The sequence below is a fragment of the Phaethon aethereus genome (genome assembly GCF_964289735.1).
Source record: "Phaethon aethereus genome assembly, chromosome: 3".
NCBI lineage: Eukaryota > Metazoa > Chordata > Aves > Phaethontiformes > Phaethontidae > Phaethon > Phaethon aethereus.
In genome coordinates, this window is record NC_138576.1 from 90,326,835 (window position 1) to 90,342,574 (window position 15,740).

General features: G+C 44.3%; 1 protein-coding gene across 1 annotated transcript in view; it reads left to right on the forward strand.

The window, feature by feature from the left end:
• LOC309404189 (protein ELYS-like) overlaps window positions 1-15,740 on the forward strand; it is a gene marked incomplete at its 3' end in the record, with an annotated part of 36,501 nt that overhangs the window by 11,333 nt on the left and 9,428 nt on the right. The window contains exons 8-11 of the mRNA XM_081998573.1: window positions 682-814; window positions 902-1,083; window positions 1,526-1,587; window positions 2,520-2,648. Of these exons, the coding sequence (XP_081854699.1) occupies window positions 682-814; window positions 902-1,083; window positions 1,526-1,587; window positions 2,520-2,648 (506 nt within the window). The remainder of the gene's footprint in view (window positions 1-681; window positions 815-901; window positions 1,084-1,525; window positions 1,588-2,519; window positions 2,649-15,740) is intronic.

Sequence of the window (15,740 nt, forward strand, 5' to 3'; positions counted from 1 at the left end):
AGGCTTGGGGAAGAGCGGCTGCAAAGCTGCCTGGTGGAAAAGGACCTGGGGGTGTTGTTCGACAGCCAGCTGAACATGAGCCGGCAGTGTGCCCAGGTGGCCAAGGTGGCCAGCAGCATCCTGTCTCAGAAATAGTGTGGCCAGCAGGAGTAGGGAAGTGATCACCCCCCTGTACTCGGCAGTGGTGAGGCTGCACCTTGAATACTGTGTTCAGTTTTCTTTACTTCAATATATGCTGGAAAGGGGCTAGTCTTAAAACTTGCAGTTGACTCAAATCTGGAAATTGTGAATGCCTACTGATTGATACGAGTGTACATGATAAATAGTTGTATGCTTTCTGAAAGTAGCAATGTACGTGTCCCTAGCATATTTTTTTCCCTAAACTATTTGTCTAGCTAAACGTCTTGATCAACTGTTAATGTCTGGAATACTTAATTAGCTAATAATTGTGTGTTTGCTTTGGCTTAGAACTGATACCATTTGAACAAGAAAAAGGGGCAGTATGACTGAAACCTATCACAGAGGTGTTTGCTATTCCAGACATTTTTTTGATTATTCTTAGTAAGTGTTGTGTTTCATGAGGGATAGAACAGAATGAAGCCAAAACAGAAAGTGGTGTTTTGAAAATATCAGAGAGATCATCTTTTCTACACATAAGAAACAATGTCTTGTCTTTTACAGTAATATCTCCCGAGACCAGTGTGTCAGTCTTCACTTGGCAAGTGAATACATGTGGTCAGGGAAAACCATCTGCTTATTTGGCTGTATTTGACATTAATCGCTGGTATCATGCTCAAATGCCAGATTCACTAAGGTAGGTTTTTCTTACATTGTTTTCAATACCCCTCCAAAAACTTCATTTGAATGCCGGCCTTTAGCTTATGCACTTGTTTTCTTTAAGGCCAGAAGAATTCCTTCATGACTGCCCCTACTTTGGATTGTGGTCACTGGACACTGTGATAAGCATGACTTCTCCAAACCTCCTTTTGGATATTCTGGTACATGAGCGGAGTCTAAGTCGGGGAGCTCGTCCTTCTTATCCACCACCTGAGCAGTTTTTTCATCCAAGGAACTATAATTTTGGTAGGTATTTCACTGCTTTTGGTTGTGAAATTGGTTCTCCTGTTCATTGTTTGTCAGTCAAAAACCAAACCAAAACAACACAACCTCCCCCCAAACCCAACTCTGATTACATTGTACTAACAAGTTATTTAATATTGTGGAACGTCTCTGACAGTCTGCTGAGTTTTGGGTTTTGGTGCTCTTGTCATGTAGCCTGTGAAGTGGTGGCGGTCATAAAACGAAATGACTTTGAACGGAAGCTCAAAGCACAGCGCCTCAATAGCACTAGAGATAAAATTTCTGCACGCAGTAATTGTTTTTTAAAACAGGTTTGTAAGTGATCTGATGAAGAAAATGGGTCCTCAGTTATGTCTTTCCAGACACTGCTGTTTAAAACTTGTAATCTGGTCATAACCTGGCTGTGAGAGTATGGGAGGTTGTCAAATGTTCCTTGTTTTTGCAGATGTTACGTGCTTGCTGACCTGCGGAGTTGTTCATGTGACTTGCACCGGCTTCCAGAAGGAGGTGATCTTTTACTGTGTCTTTACTGAGAATGTCACGTACCTTGTCTAAGTTTTCTATTGCGCGGCTTTGAGTGTCAGAGACCATTTTATGCTCGTCCTGCCCACCCACGCGCATAATTGCAGTTGTGTCCTGCCAGTTTTATGCAAAGGGTAACGTTTTAGGTGCACTCTTGGGGCTGTAAAACTACCGTTGTCTCCTGTTGAAGCACGGTCGGGGATTGAATGTCTAGAAAGGAATAGAACGCTGCTCCCGGAGCAAGAACAAAGATGTTGTGGAAGTCGGGGAAAGCTGTTACTTCTTTACTACCCCTCAGTGGAACTGCCTGCATAGTCCGGAGTTAGGGTTTTGATCCCCGGTTAACTTGAAAAAGGTGGACAGAATGGAGAAAGTGGAAAATTATTTAACTGTTGGAGAAGAAATGAAATGTTTTTTTCTCCCAAACTTGGCCGAAGTATAAGTTCGGAGCCACTGCGCAGATTGTGACAAAGAACTTTGCATTAAGTTTGAGCTCACTAAATATTTCCAACATGCATCAGCTTCTGCACAAACAAGCATAGAAAGGATCTTCCAAAGTGTGATTTGAAGTTGTGTGTTAGTTTTAGCTTACATAGAACGTATTTTGTGTCAGCGTTCATGGAAACAGGAAGGCCTGTATATTGACAGAGAAGGTAAACAATGCTTAACTAAGCATTGCAAGGGCTGATAGTTTGTCGTACAGGATTTTTTGAAAGAATCTGTAACGGTTTGTCTGCCAGCTTTAAGACTCTACGTAGTACCACTTACTCAGATTGCAAACCTAAAGCTTATTACTGATGCAAGCTTTCTGACAGTTTACCTGAACATTTCTATTATTTCTCTTAGTGGTTAACCCAGAACCTCAGTGACTGAATAATAGTGCTGTCTTAATCTGTAATGCTCGATTGATGTTTCAGACCTTGAAGTTTTTAAAGAAACAGGGTCCTGCAATAGGAGAAGCCATTCATGAGAGCTACAAGAGGTGTCTTGTAGCTGGCTTGCTGTCTCCGAGACTAGTTGATGTTGAGCCATCCAGTTTGAGTCAGGTGAGTGCACATCAGGGAATCAAGGGGGAAATACGTCCATCTTGAGCCTGACTGGCAACAGCCCCAGCAGATCTGTCTTTAGAGACCCGTCTATTAATCCTGCGCCACAGATAGGCACAAGGAAGTGTGCAGTCCGTGCTGGTCATGCGCAGCAGAAAGCGTCTTTCCCTCAGAACGACCTTGATCCCCATCACTTTCTCAAGCGTTAGGTCCAGTGCAGTAGCTGACGAGGGGGGTGTCTCACTCGGATGCGAGCTATTGCAAACATCAGCTTGCTGCACTAAACAGGATCATTTGCTTCCAAGGAAGCTACAGTAGCCCAGTTTTCTCCTCTTAGACGGCCCTCTTGTTGCTGCAACACCTTAATCACCTTTGTCTTATGACACCCACGACCTTCTGTCTGCTTTCTCCCCCCATAGTGACTTCACCCCCCTCTGTCATAGGCTTCCCATCTGCAGTGCACCTCCCTTTCTCTCTGAAGAGTTTCATGAGAGATGGAGCCTATGTGGTGCACAGCCCATCTTCCCCCAGGCAGGAACTAAGCTGAAGGATCAGCTAGCTAGTCATTGCCCAGTGGAGCAAGTAGTAGGACAGGGAGAGCAGTCTTCCTGCTGGCCTCATCTTCCTGTCTCCTGGATTCTTCACTAGATTTGTGGAAGTGTGGTAGGGCAGAGAACACTTCTGCACAGGGTGGTGCTAAAATAAATTTCTTGGCAAGCTGGCCTAGCATGTAGACTGTTTCCTTTGCAAGCCTGATGTAGACTCTTACATTCAAATGAGATATTCTGATCATGACTCCAGTTTGGAAAAAACTTGGTAAATCAAGAACGTTTTTAATACCCTTTGCTACCTCTCAATCATTCAGAGACCTGTGATGCATTTGAGCAGGGATTTCTTTTGCATGTTAGTAAGACAAATTTCAGAATTGTGGTCAGGAAGCTTGGTTAGGAGTTTTGTTGGCCACCGTAAGCAGTATTTGGTGTGTTTCCCTTGTCTGAAACCCGTTTTCAGAAAAAGGTGGGAATACCCCATATGTATTCTAATGTGTAGAAATTGCTTTGGGTGTAATGAATATGCCTAGAAGGAAAGGATACTTTTGAATGTGTTTAAAAGCAAACAAACAAACAAAGAACCTAAAAGAAAAAAGTAAAAATTTATGAAGGATCATTTCACCGGAGAGAAGTATCAGAACACCAGCTGAATTAAGCTGCTACTGCGTGTCGCGTGTCTGTGCATTATCCTTGTAAAGGATTACCACTACATGATAATACGGTATTTGAACAGCCTAAAATTTAAACCCATTAGAATTTAAATGCTTCACGCCTTTTCTGTCATTTTAGGAAATTGTACCTTAGCGTTTTGGGTGTCAGAACGGCTTCCTGTCGTCATAGTCCAGAAAGCTGCTTGACCTTAGTTCCGCTGTTTCCCTGCAAACGTCATTGCATAGTTGTACTTGTTCTGTCCCCTTCGTGCATTCCTGACGGCAAACTCAACTGCACAAAATGCGCAATGGGTATTAGCAGAGGACGTTCCCGAAGCCAGTTAGTTGGAACTCAGTAAACTGAGACTGTAATGCCGAGGCATGCAAGCAAAGATTAGAATTAGCCTTCCGTAAGTTGAAATGTCGGAGGAAAAGTGAGAGTGTTCCTCAGACCAACAGGCAGCCCAGCCTGCGGCTCGAATTAAGCAAAGAATGTGGAATTAGTTGCATGTGTCCTAACTGGGTTTGTGGTGTCTGAATGAGGATACAGTTAGACACGGACGTTTAGTGTTGGTGCTTCATATATATTGGGGGAAAACAAGGGAGAGCCTGGTGTTTTGTCAGCCGTTTGAGAATTGCAGGTGACAGCAAGTGTAACAGAACAAGGTTCTGGAGAGTGCCAGAGGTGTTTTACTTTGAAGTTGTGGGTTCTGTTATTCCTGTAGTCTTCGTTCCACTTTGCCAAAACTACCAGGCGAAGCTGGTGCATGCTGATGGGCAGAACTTGCTGCTGGTGTGTGCAGTGGGTGTATTTTCCTCGACCTGTAGAGGAAATTTATTCACTAATTAGAAAGAGCGCAGAGAGTTCTGAGCGATGAACTTCTTGCAATCAGTTAACTTTTTGCTTTACGCTTTTCATGCACCAGAACAATTGTGATCCTCGCTTGAGAGAGCGAGCGGTTGCCAGAAATTCCACGGTAGACCAATATGGCAAGATCCTGCCTAGAGTTCAAAGGAAGCTGGCTGTGGAGAGAGCCAAGCCTTACCGTTTGCCTTCATCGGTCTTAAGTCAAGGTAATTTTTAGGGAGTGAAATATAGCGGACAACTAACCATGGCTTTGATTACATGAGGCTGATGTTTTTTCCCTCTTGCTTTACAGTCGCAAGACCAACACCATTGTCAACAGTAACAAAACAAGCTCACGCAGGAAATGTGCATACTTTCATCCGTAATGTATTTTCAAAAATTAGGGACTTTTGGGTGGGTTTTAAGCAGCCAACCAGTTTCTCGCACTATGCTAGGTAAGCAGCCTTTTCACAGTGTTTAGTCTTGAGCTATGTGTTGGGAGAGAGAGGGAAAAATCCATTTGAATGACACTAGTGTTTCGGAGGGAAGGTGCGCCTGAACAAAGCTTTGTTTGGCTTTCTTTTGCGCATACGATATGTAACAGCGAAGAAACAACACAGCATAAGTAATAGTTGGAGAGAGTTCTTCTGCTATGATGATCTTGTAAACACATATTTGCATATGTATGATGGCAAATGTGTTTACAGAATTTAAGGTAGCTGAAAGTAAAGCTATGATTACCATAAACCTATTGGTGTACAGATTTTAATAGACTTGATCGCGTGACCAAATAGTACTCTTTTACCTCCTCCTGCCCAGTTTCTGCCTCGTTTCTGCCTTTTTTACCCAAAACCCAGGCAGAATTGTAAAGAGCAGAAAAGAAGCTAGCAGCGGTCTGATGATTTTCCTCCAGGTGGTACGGTCAACTAAATTTGAGTTCTCATACGTACGGACTTCAGGGGATTGAAAGTCACTTACATTTTCCTTTTAAATCTAGTCCCAGAGCTACGGAACCACCAGCCGTAACACATCCTCTCCCTGACGCAGAGTTGCGCGATGCATTTCTTGGGACACCAGTTACAAAATATTCACCAAACTCTTCCAGGTATAGTGGATCTAGAGAACAACTATTTCAAAAAGGTGTTGTTTCTCATATATATATATATGTGTGTGTGTGTGTCTATACTCTCAGTGTTTGCAAAGTGTTCTGTTTGCATTTAGTTTTGTATCTGTTAAAGAAAAGGCCAACTCAGGGACACAACTAAGCGGAGAATCTGAAGTGGTCCCAGCATTGAAATGTAGACAATTTTTCTTCTGGCATGAGAAGCACATCACTTGTGCAGCTTAAAACTGGACTAGTCTTGCCTCAGAGGCAGTGACTTGCGAAATGAGGTTCAAAATATAAAGAAATCATTAAAAAAAGAGAAAATGCCTGTAGCAGGTTCATGGGCCTGGTGAGTGAGGGCTCACCCGTACTTCTTGTTTGTTGAATGTTTTTGCTAGGTATCACCTCCGATTTCTTGAATTTTTTCCCATTGTTTAATTTATTTTCCTCTTTTAAATTGTGGATCTTAACAGACCGCTGGATTTGGTGGTTCGTCCTGTTCCTTCATGCTCTGCAGCACAGGGTGGTAGCGCTCAGTCACCATGCAGAGCCCCTGCTTTGTTCATGGCCTCCAGCCCACTGAAATCAAATATCCACAGTTCCATCTCACAGAAGGAATTTTCAGGGGCATCAGTGCGGAAGTTACTGGAGATTCCTCCTGCGGTTAAGGTCGGTATTTTAAAGAACCTGTGAAAACCAGCCAAAACAAACGCCTGTAAACTTTGTTGAAAATGAAACCAGGAAAGGGATTTGGCACCAACACTGCTGGATTCAACTTGTGGAGTATTTTCAGTATGCATGTACTTATTGCAGATAAAGTCCCTTTGGAAGCAGTACGTTGCGAACAGTCCCGCAGAGGGAACGTTTAGTTCTAGGTTAATTGCTGTGAAAGATGGGGATATCCCACGTGTATTCTAATGTGTAGTAATCGCTTTGGATGTAATGATTATGCCTAGAAGGGAAAGATACTTCCGAGCGCGTTTAAAAACAAAGAAAGTACCTAAAAGAAAAAAGTAAAATTGTATGAAGGATCATTTCACCGGAGAGAATTATCAGAACACCAGCTGAACTAAGCTACTACTTTGTGTCGTATGGCTGTGCATTGTGCTTCTAAGGGATTACCGCTACATGATAATACAGTATTTCAACAGCCTAAAATTTAAAGCCATTAGAATTTAAACACGTTGCATCTTTTCTGTCATTTTAGGAAATTGTAACTTAACGTTTTGGGTGGCAGAATGGGTTCCTGTTCTCACAGCCTAGAAAGCTGCTTGACCTTAGTTCCGCTGTTTCCCTGCAAACGTCATTGCATAGTTGTACTTGTTCTGTCCCCTTCGTGCATTCCTGACGGCAAACTCAACTGCACAAAATGCGCAATGGGTATTAGCAGAGGATGTGCCCAAAGCCAGTTAGTTGGAACTCAGTAAACTGAGACTGTAATGCCGAGGCATGCAAGCAAAGATTAGAATTAGCCTTCCGTAAGTTGAAATGTCGGAGGAAAAGTGAGAGTGTTCCTCAGACCAACAGGCAGCCCAGCCTGCGGCTCGAATTAAGCAAAAGAATGTGGAATTAGTTGCATGTGTCCTAATTGGGTTTGTGGTGTCTGAATGAGGATACAGTTAGACACGGACGTTTAGTGTTGGTTGTTCATATATATTGAGGGAAAACAAGGGAGAGCCTGCTGTTTTGTCAGCCATTTGAGGATTGCAGGTGACAGCAAGTGTATCAGAACAAAGTTCTGCAGAGTGCCAGAGCTGTTTTACCTTGAAGTTGTGGGTTCTGTTATTCCTCTAGTCTTCGTTCCACTTTGCCAAAACTACCAGGTGAAGCTGGCGTGTGCTGATGGGCAGAACTTGCTGCTGGTGTGTGCAGTGGGTGTATTTTCCTCGACCTGTGGAGGAAATTTATTCACTAATTAGAAAGAGCACAGAGAGTTCTGTGCGATGAACTTCTTGCAATCAGTTAACTTTTTGCTTTACGCTTTTCATGGATCAGAACGATTGTGATCCTCCCTTGAGAGAGCGAGCGGTTGCCAGAAATTCCACGGTAGACCAATATGGCAAGATCCTGCCTAGAGTTCAAAGGAAGCTGGCTGTGGAGAGGGCCAAGCCTTACCGTTTGCCTTCATCGGTCTTAAGTCAAGGTACTTTTTAGGGGGTGAAATATAATGGACAGCTAACCACGGCTTTGATTACACAAGGCTGATGTTTTTTCCCTCTTGTTTTACAGTTGCAAGACCAACACCATTGTCAACAGTAACAAAACAAGCTAACACAGGAAATGTGCATACAAGAGCAACTTTTATCAGTAATGTATTATCCAAAATTGGAGAAGCTGGAGTGGGAAATGAGCAGCAAACCAGTTTCTCACACTATGCTAGGTGAGCAGCCTTTTCACAGTGTTTAGTCTTGAACTACGTGTTGGGAGAGAGAGGGAAAAATCCTTTTGAATGACGCTAGTGTTTCGGAGGGAAGGTGCGCCTGAACAAAGCTTTGTTTGGCGTTGTTTTACTCATACAATATATAACAGCGAAGAAACAATACAGCATAAGTAATAGTTGGAGAGAGTTCTTCTGCTATGATGATCTTGTAAACACATATATTTGCATATGTATGATGGCAAATGTGTTTACAGAATTTAAGATAGCTGAAAGTAAAGCTATGATTACCGTCCAAGCTATTGGTGTATGGATTTTGATAGACTTGATCGCGTGACCAAATAGTACTCTTTTACCTCCTCCTGCCCAGTTTCTGCCTCGTTTCTGCCTTTTTCTTACCCAAAACCCAGGCAGAATTGTAAAGAGCAGAAAAGAGGCTAGCAGCGGTCTGATGATTTTCCTCTAGGTGGTACGGTCAACTAAATTTGAGTTCTCATACGTACGGGCTTCAAGGGATTGAAAGTCACTTACATTTTCCTTTTAAATCTAGTCCGACTGCTACAGAACCACCAGCCGTAACACATCCTCTCGCTGGCACAGAGTTGCGCGATGCATTTGTTGGGACACTATTTACAAAACGTTCACAAAACTGTTCCAGGTATAGTAGATCTACAGAACGACTATTTCAAAAAGGTGTGGTTTCTCATATATATGTGTGTGTGTGTGTGTGAGAGAGTGTGTCTTTACTCTCAGTGTTTGCAAAGTGTTCTGTTTGCATTTAGTTTTGTATCTGCTAAAGAAAAGGCCAACTCAGGGACACAACTAAGTGGAGAATCTGAAGTGGTCCCAGCATTGAAATGTAGACAATTTTTCTTCTGACATGAGAAGCACATCACTTGTGCAGCTTAAAATTGGGCTACTCTTGCCTCAGAGGCAGTGACTTGGGAAATGAAGTATGAAATGTAAAGGAATCATCAAAGAAAGAGAAAATGGCTGTAACTTGTTCATGGCCCTCATGCATCACCCGAAGTGTGAGGGCTCACCCGTACTTCTTGTTTGTTGTATGTTTTTGCTATGTTTCAACTCCAATTTCTTGAACGCAGCATGATTTTTTGCATTTTTTTAATTATTTTCCTCTTTTAAATTGTGGATCTTAACAGACCGCTGGATTTGGTGGTTCGTCCTGTTCCTTCATGCTCTGCAGCACAGGGTGGTAGCGCTCAGTCACCATGCAGAGCCGCTGCTTTGTTCATGGCCTCCAGCCCACTGAAATCAAATATCCACAGTTCCATCTCACAGAAGGAATTTTCAGGGGCATCAGTGCGGAAGTTACTGGAGATTCCTCCTGCGGTTAAGGTCAGTATTTTAAAGAACCTGTGAAAAACAGCCAAACCAAAAGCCTGTAAACTTTGTTGAAAATGAAACCAGCAAAGGGATTTGACACCAACACTGTTGGATTCAACTTGTGGAGTATTTTCAGTATGCATGTGGTTATTGCAGATAAAGTCCTTTTGGAAGCAGTACGTTGGGAGCAGTCTTGAAGAGGGAAACCCTGTCAGTACTGTCAAGTCTTTTTTCAGCTGAGCTAAGAAGACCTCAACGCTTCTTGATGAAGAGGTCTAGGTGTTTTTACAGCAGTGTCACTTAATTAAGTCTAGTGCGCTGCAGACAACAAGGTGCCACATCCTTTTTTTTGCCGTATAATTAGTTTGAAAGATAACATTTTATGTTGACATTAAAAAAGCGCCAAAAGAAACATGAACAGCACGTTTCCTTAATCATTAATGTTTTCCTACCTTTGGAAAAAGACCAGTGCAGAGGCTAAACTTTGTCCTCTCTGCTGGTACAATCGCAGTTTACAATTTTTTACACTAATGCTTCTGTCGAGTGGAGTCTACTCTTTTGAAGGTTTGCCTGGTTTTCAAGTAGATGTTTTTATTTCTTTTCATAGAGAGCGAAAGTCTTGGCCACATCTGCTTCCGGTTGTCCTGGGTTTACTCCTCGGTCTATTCTCAGATCCAGCCTTCGCACCACACCCCTAGCAACTCCCTCTGCATCTCCGCGAGCAAAGAAACATAGAGTGTCTGTCAGGGAAGAGAACTCGAAGGCAAGATGGACTGTTGGAGTAAGCTGGGCTGTAGTTAGTGACTTTTACGGTTAAAGGCTTTACAGACTCTGATTTGATTTAGATTTTTTTTCAAGTTTGCCAAAACTCCCTATATTGAGAATTGGAACTGCACATCGGGATGGCAGACCTGAATTTGCTCAAAAAAGGTCATGTTAAGACCTTCTGTAATGTCACGTGCCTGCAGGAACGTGTTCAGAAGAAGTGCCAACGAGCTTGGTGGTTTTTACCCGAGAGGTGTTAGGAGCTGTGATTGTTCCAACCTGCGAGTTCAGCTCCCCGCTAGGCCTTTTGAAAGGCTGGTCTGGCAGGAAGGTAAAGGACTATAGATTGAGCCAGTTGTTTGGGTTTGTTAAGCTTTGTGAATTAACCCTCTTCAAAAGCAACATGAGTCATGAGCTGCATTTACTTTCAATCTCTCTTTTCGCGAGGCTGCGTTTCCTTCAGCTATGGTAACAGTAGACGCCTGGTGAAGAGAGCTGTACTGTTGTCTGTTCTCCAGCCCTGAAGTGCGCAGTTTTGTTTCTTGCCTTGCATCAGGGGTAGCATTTGTACAGCTGTCAAACGAAGTTGGTCCATCTGAACGTTGCCCCCTTCTACTCCTCCTTTTGTTCTGTCAGTCGGATTCCCTGGTTCGGCTCCTCATGCAACTGCCGATCAAAATCAGGGGCATTTTTACGATACCTTTTTTATACCTGGTTTTTGTTTTTATTGGCTGCTAGAAAGAGCTGCTCAACTGTAACAAGAGGCTCTCCCTCCGATACGAAGTTCTTACTAATAATGCAGCATGGCCAGATTAATTTACTTGCTCCATGCTACAGGCACAGTGAACGCTAGGATATTTTAGTAGTGCATCCAACTTGAAAAAGCAAGCATAACAAAAGAGAGCTCTTGGGTTATGCTTTTAGTTATGCAAAGCTCCCTCCTCTTGAAGGCACAGTAGTGAAGCCAGTGAACAGTGCTGAGAACAAGCCTCACAACAGCTTGTAAGCAAGCACTTACAAGACCCACTTCACCTTAATTCTCCAAGGACCTGGAAACTCAGTAAGCGGTCAAAAGTGTGATTAGTTTTTCCCCTCAGCTTTAAAAGATAGTGCTAGAATGAGAATTAATCTTGTAGTGCCTTGCTTAAGGTGATGCTTGTAAAACTTACAAACACTGGTACATATTTTTCTTTTGTGTGTGTCTTGCTTTGAGAAAAAGCATATGCATGTTATTGGTTGTGAACCTTTTTTTTTTGTTTTTTTTTAAAAAAAAAGTTACCAGAAGATGCTAAAGCGCTGTCTGGAGACTCATCTGAGCATCATCATGGAGTGGTGGAGGATGCTTGGTCTGAAAGTAGAGAGAAACCAACGCTGTTTACTCCGAGCAATCCTGAGGGTGATGGTGCTGAAGCGGAAGATTCTTCAGAGAGCAGACCTGGAGATGGTTTGGAGAAAACGGATGTCAGCCAAGAAAATAGTAAGTTCTCTGCCAGGTCAGACCAAACTACTTTGGAGTGTCATGATGCAAAGTCACCTGGCGATTTTGAAGATGATGTCATCTTCATAGCTGCTACACCAGCTCATTCTTCCACTGAAGAAACTGCTGATTTTCCAGAATCGAAGAAGGAAGAAGACAGTCAAATGGTCGAAGATAAACCTTTCCAGATGGAACAACCCGATTCATCAGAACTAAGAAAAGAAGCTGGTGTGTTTCACCCTAAGATAACCTAAGATCCTGAATTTTTCAAATGGCCTTCAAAGAATAACCTGATAAAGGAACTTGGCCATTGCTGGGCTACGGTACAAACAGTTCTGTACACTTTGAGTACTCTGGAGGCATTAGAAGGCAGTCTGTATAGCCCTTGTTTGGCCTGAGCTGGCAAACTTATGCCAGTCCTGCCTACTGTCTGCCAAGGTAATTGCTGGATCTGGAGGAAGCAGGCGGTAGAAACAAGGCAGAAGAGGAGGATGTTTCTAAAACGGAACCTGTTGAGATGAGAACAGGTTAGCAAGCAGCCAGGCTTCAACACCACCGGTCAATCATTAGAGAGCAGAACCAGAAGAGACCTTAGATGTATTCTTGTGGGAGAGGGGAAATGGAGTCAAGCAAGGAAAGAGCATTGCAGGAATGCGATAAATATCCAAAGAGAAATAAGAAAACTTAGTACCCGCTTTTAAGAAGGAGGCATGTTTTGTGAGGTTTGGATGTGTTAGGTCAGTAACATGTCAAGCTTAGTTTGTAAACAGAGTGTCCCTGGACATTTTGTCTCCTTGCCTGAAACTACGCATCGGATTTCTTGTTTTACTGGGAAGAAGAATTCAGACCTCCTGTGCTTTTGAAGCCTTGGCAGCATTATTCTGTCAGATCACTCTCCTAGCTGAAATGCATAAAGGCTCACTTTAAAATCACATGAGTGTTTTAACGGACATGATGTTAAGTGCAACAGGGAAGTCATTCATCTGCTTGTTTTTGTAGGATTTGTGGAAGACTCAAGTGCTGAATGTCTCCCCCTTCCTCAGGATGGTAAATTGGTGTTTAAAGCTGCTGAGGCTGCTACTTTTGGGACTGCAAGCGAAGGGTAGGTTTCTAAAATCGATACATTTTTGGGCTCACACAACATGTAGCTGCTGGCTTTCGTGTGTTTGGAAGCTATGATTTTGACGAGGTATTGGTCCTCTCCTGTGTTCTTAAATGTAACGGCTTTTCTAGTCCTTTCTGTCTGTGAACAGAACTGGCTTGGCATGAATAGAAGTGAGCTTGACTAGCTGCCAGTTTAGGCCTTTTTTCTCCGGTCATTGCAGGCCCCAAAGTGTGCTGATGAAGACTTCCTTCACCAGCCTATGTAAGCCTTTCTACAGTTTGAGGGTTACTAAGCAGATGCTGTGAACATACGCCTTGCTTGTGTCTGAAAATTGTGTAGCTACAAATTACACCTGAGGTTCCTGTAACTTTAGTGGCTTTGAACAGTTCCTGGCAGTATTTCATACACTGAATTTTTATTTTCTGCGTGTGCTCAATTAGCATCTCCCTGTTTCTGGTAGGGAAGCAGTTTTCTCGCCAGACACTTTAAAAGCTGGAACGGCTTAGTGCTAAAGAGAGAATGTAGGCAACAAAGTAAGCCTCAATTTCAAGTGGTAACATACCCTGGTACAAACTTGTTCAGTTTGTTCTAAACCTGCAGTAGAGCAGTTGCACTCTTCCTACAGAAGACAAGTAAGACCTTATTGTTTAGCACAGCTCTGTTGTTACGTTACTCTCTAGCGTTAGATAGCTGGGAAGAGCATTAAGTACTTGATTCAGTGAATTCACAGAATGAGTCACAAACTGAATGTAGGTACGTTGGTAAAGGAACTTGTAATTTTTCTTAATTTCTTCTGTTCTGAAACCTGAAGATTTTACAGTGCTAAGGTAATTTGCACAGCTCTTCAAGGTTTGGTTTGAAGCTTCATGATGAATTTCTCTCTCTCTCTCTCTCTCTCTCTGTGTTCATGAAGTGAAACAAAGCACCAGGGGTCCAAGATGTCCTGCTCATCAGAAGAAAAAGCCAGGAAGCGGGCACAAAATCTCTTGGCAGACACAGAATCTGCCTCTACTCAGGAAGACATACGTTCACGTGCGAAAGTGGAAATCCTTGATCCTCCTAGGCGAAGAACAAGAAGAGTTCCACATGCGAAACCAGAAAAAATGGATACGCATGAGCAAACACCTGCCCAACCAAAGGAGGAATCAACCACACCCAGGAGCACAACCAGGACAGGGCGTCAGGGCAGAAAGAGACGATCGGTATTGGAGGAGAGCACAGGGGAGGAGGCCTTCCCCCGAGGACCTGGGGACACTCCTGTGCTGCTTAAAAAGAGAAACCCATCTGCGCGTGATAAAATACTAAGAACCTTAATGGATCGTATTGCAAGAACCTGCCCGGTGTGCAACTGAGGCCTCAGATACCTGAGTAGTTTAATCCCCTGTCAGAACTTCCTCTCACGGAAGACTACTCTCGGGGTTGTCAGCGCAATAAATTTGTTTGCTGCGATTTCATCCGTTCTCATATAGTTTATCAGAAGTAGCTTAGTTGTTGATTTCTGGTGGGGGCAAAACAAGCTCCAGGCAGAAGCCAATCCATAGTTCCTCATGAGTAGTTAGGCAATGCTTGTAACCTGTTAGTCTAGGCCAATCGCAACATACTATGAAGTAATAGAATTTCAAGTAGTAGGAGAGCATTTGTTTCTCCCTCCCTGACCCCGCATGAGGGAACGCTGCAGTGGGGCAGCTGCAAAGACGTGGCCCCAGAGGGACAGGTGGGCCCGAACCCTGCTGTCCTCGCTGTGTGTGCCCCCGGCCAGGCGGCGGGGTGCTGGGTGACCGTGGTGCTGCTGCTGACGCGTGGCCGAACCATCTCGGCGCAGCCGTGCTGGGGGAGGCGACTGCTCGCGGCTCTGCTCTGGAAAGCGGGCCTTGCTCCTATCAGCGCCCCCCCAGCTTTTCCCCTGGTTGTCTCTGTACCAGAGCCACAGTTTTTGGTGAACTCTGCTGTCTGAGCAATTGACGTGGTAATTTTTCCTGCTGTTGATGCCGTATTTTAAGAGCTTTTTCTTGATGAAGCAATCACTAAATGTTCCGTCATAAATCTGGAGGACTGGGCAAAAATCCTCAGGGTCTGAAAGAGACGGATTGAAGGAAGGAACGTGAGTAAATCTAAGGCTAACCACGTTAGGCGAAGGGCTCCGGAGTGGAGGATTGTGCCGGGGGACCCTTCCTGAAGCGGCCAAACCGCGAAGGCGGCAGCACAGGGAGAGAGAGAGGGTGCCCCAGCCCCGCCCCAGGCCGGCGGAGCGGGCTCCTAACGAGCGGCAGCTCTGGCTCCGCGCGGGTGGGCACAGGAGCGGCAGCGGCCAAAGCCCTTCACGTACAAGAGCAGCCTCAGGGAGCGTGAGCGACCCGCAGCGCCGCCAAGAGGGCGGGCAAACAGGACGTGGCGCGTCAGTTTGCGCGTCAGTTCATGCAGGGAAGGTGTGCGGGCAAGGCACAGTCCCCCCCCGCACTAGAGGCTCTCTGACGAGTGGTCGTCGGCCTCCCAGAAGAGGGCCGGCCATGTTCTCCACTCGGCTGAAAACCGTGGCCAGAAGGAATGTGGCGACCCAGGCTGAGCTCCCGCTCAAGCACGTGGCTGTCCAGGAGGTGTCTGGCTGCAGGGGGTGCCTGAGCCCAAGAGACAAAAATAGACAAAAATTAGAGACAAAACGAGACAAAATTAGAAGGGCAAAAGCCCAGCTAGAACTCAGTCTGGCCACGGTCATAAAGGATAACAAAAAATGTTTTTACAAATATGTTAACAACAGAAAGCCAAGGAGAATTTCCATCCCTTACTGGATATGGCAGGGAACATTGTCACCAAGGATGAGGACAAGGCTGAGGTACTTAATGCCGCCTTTGCCTCAGTCTTTCTACAAGAAAG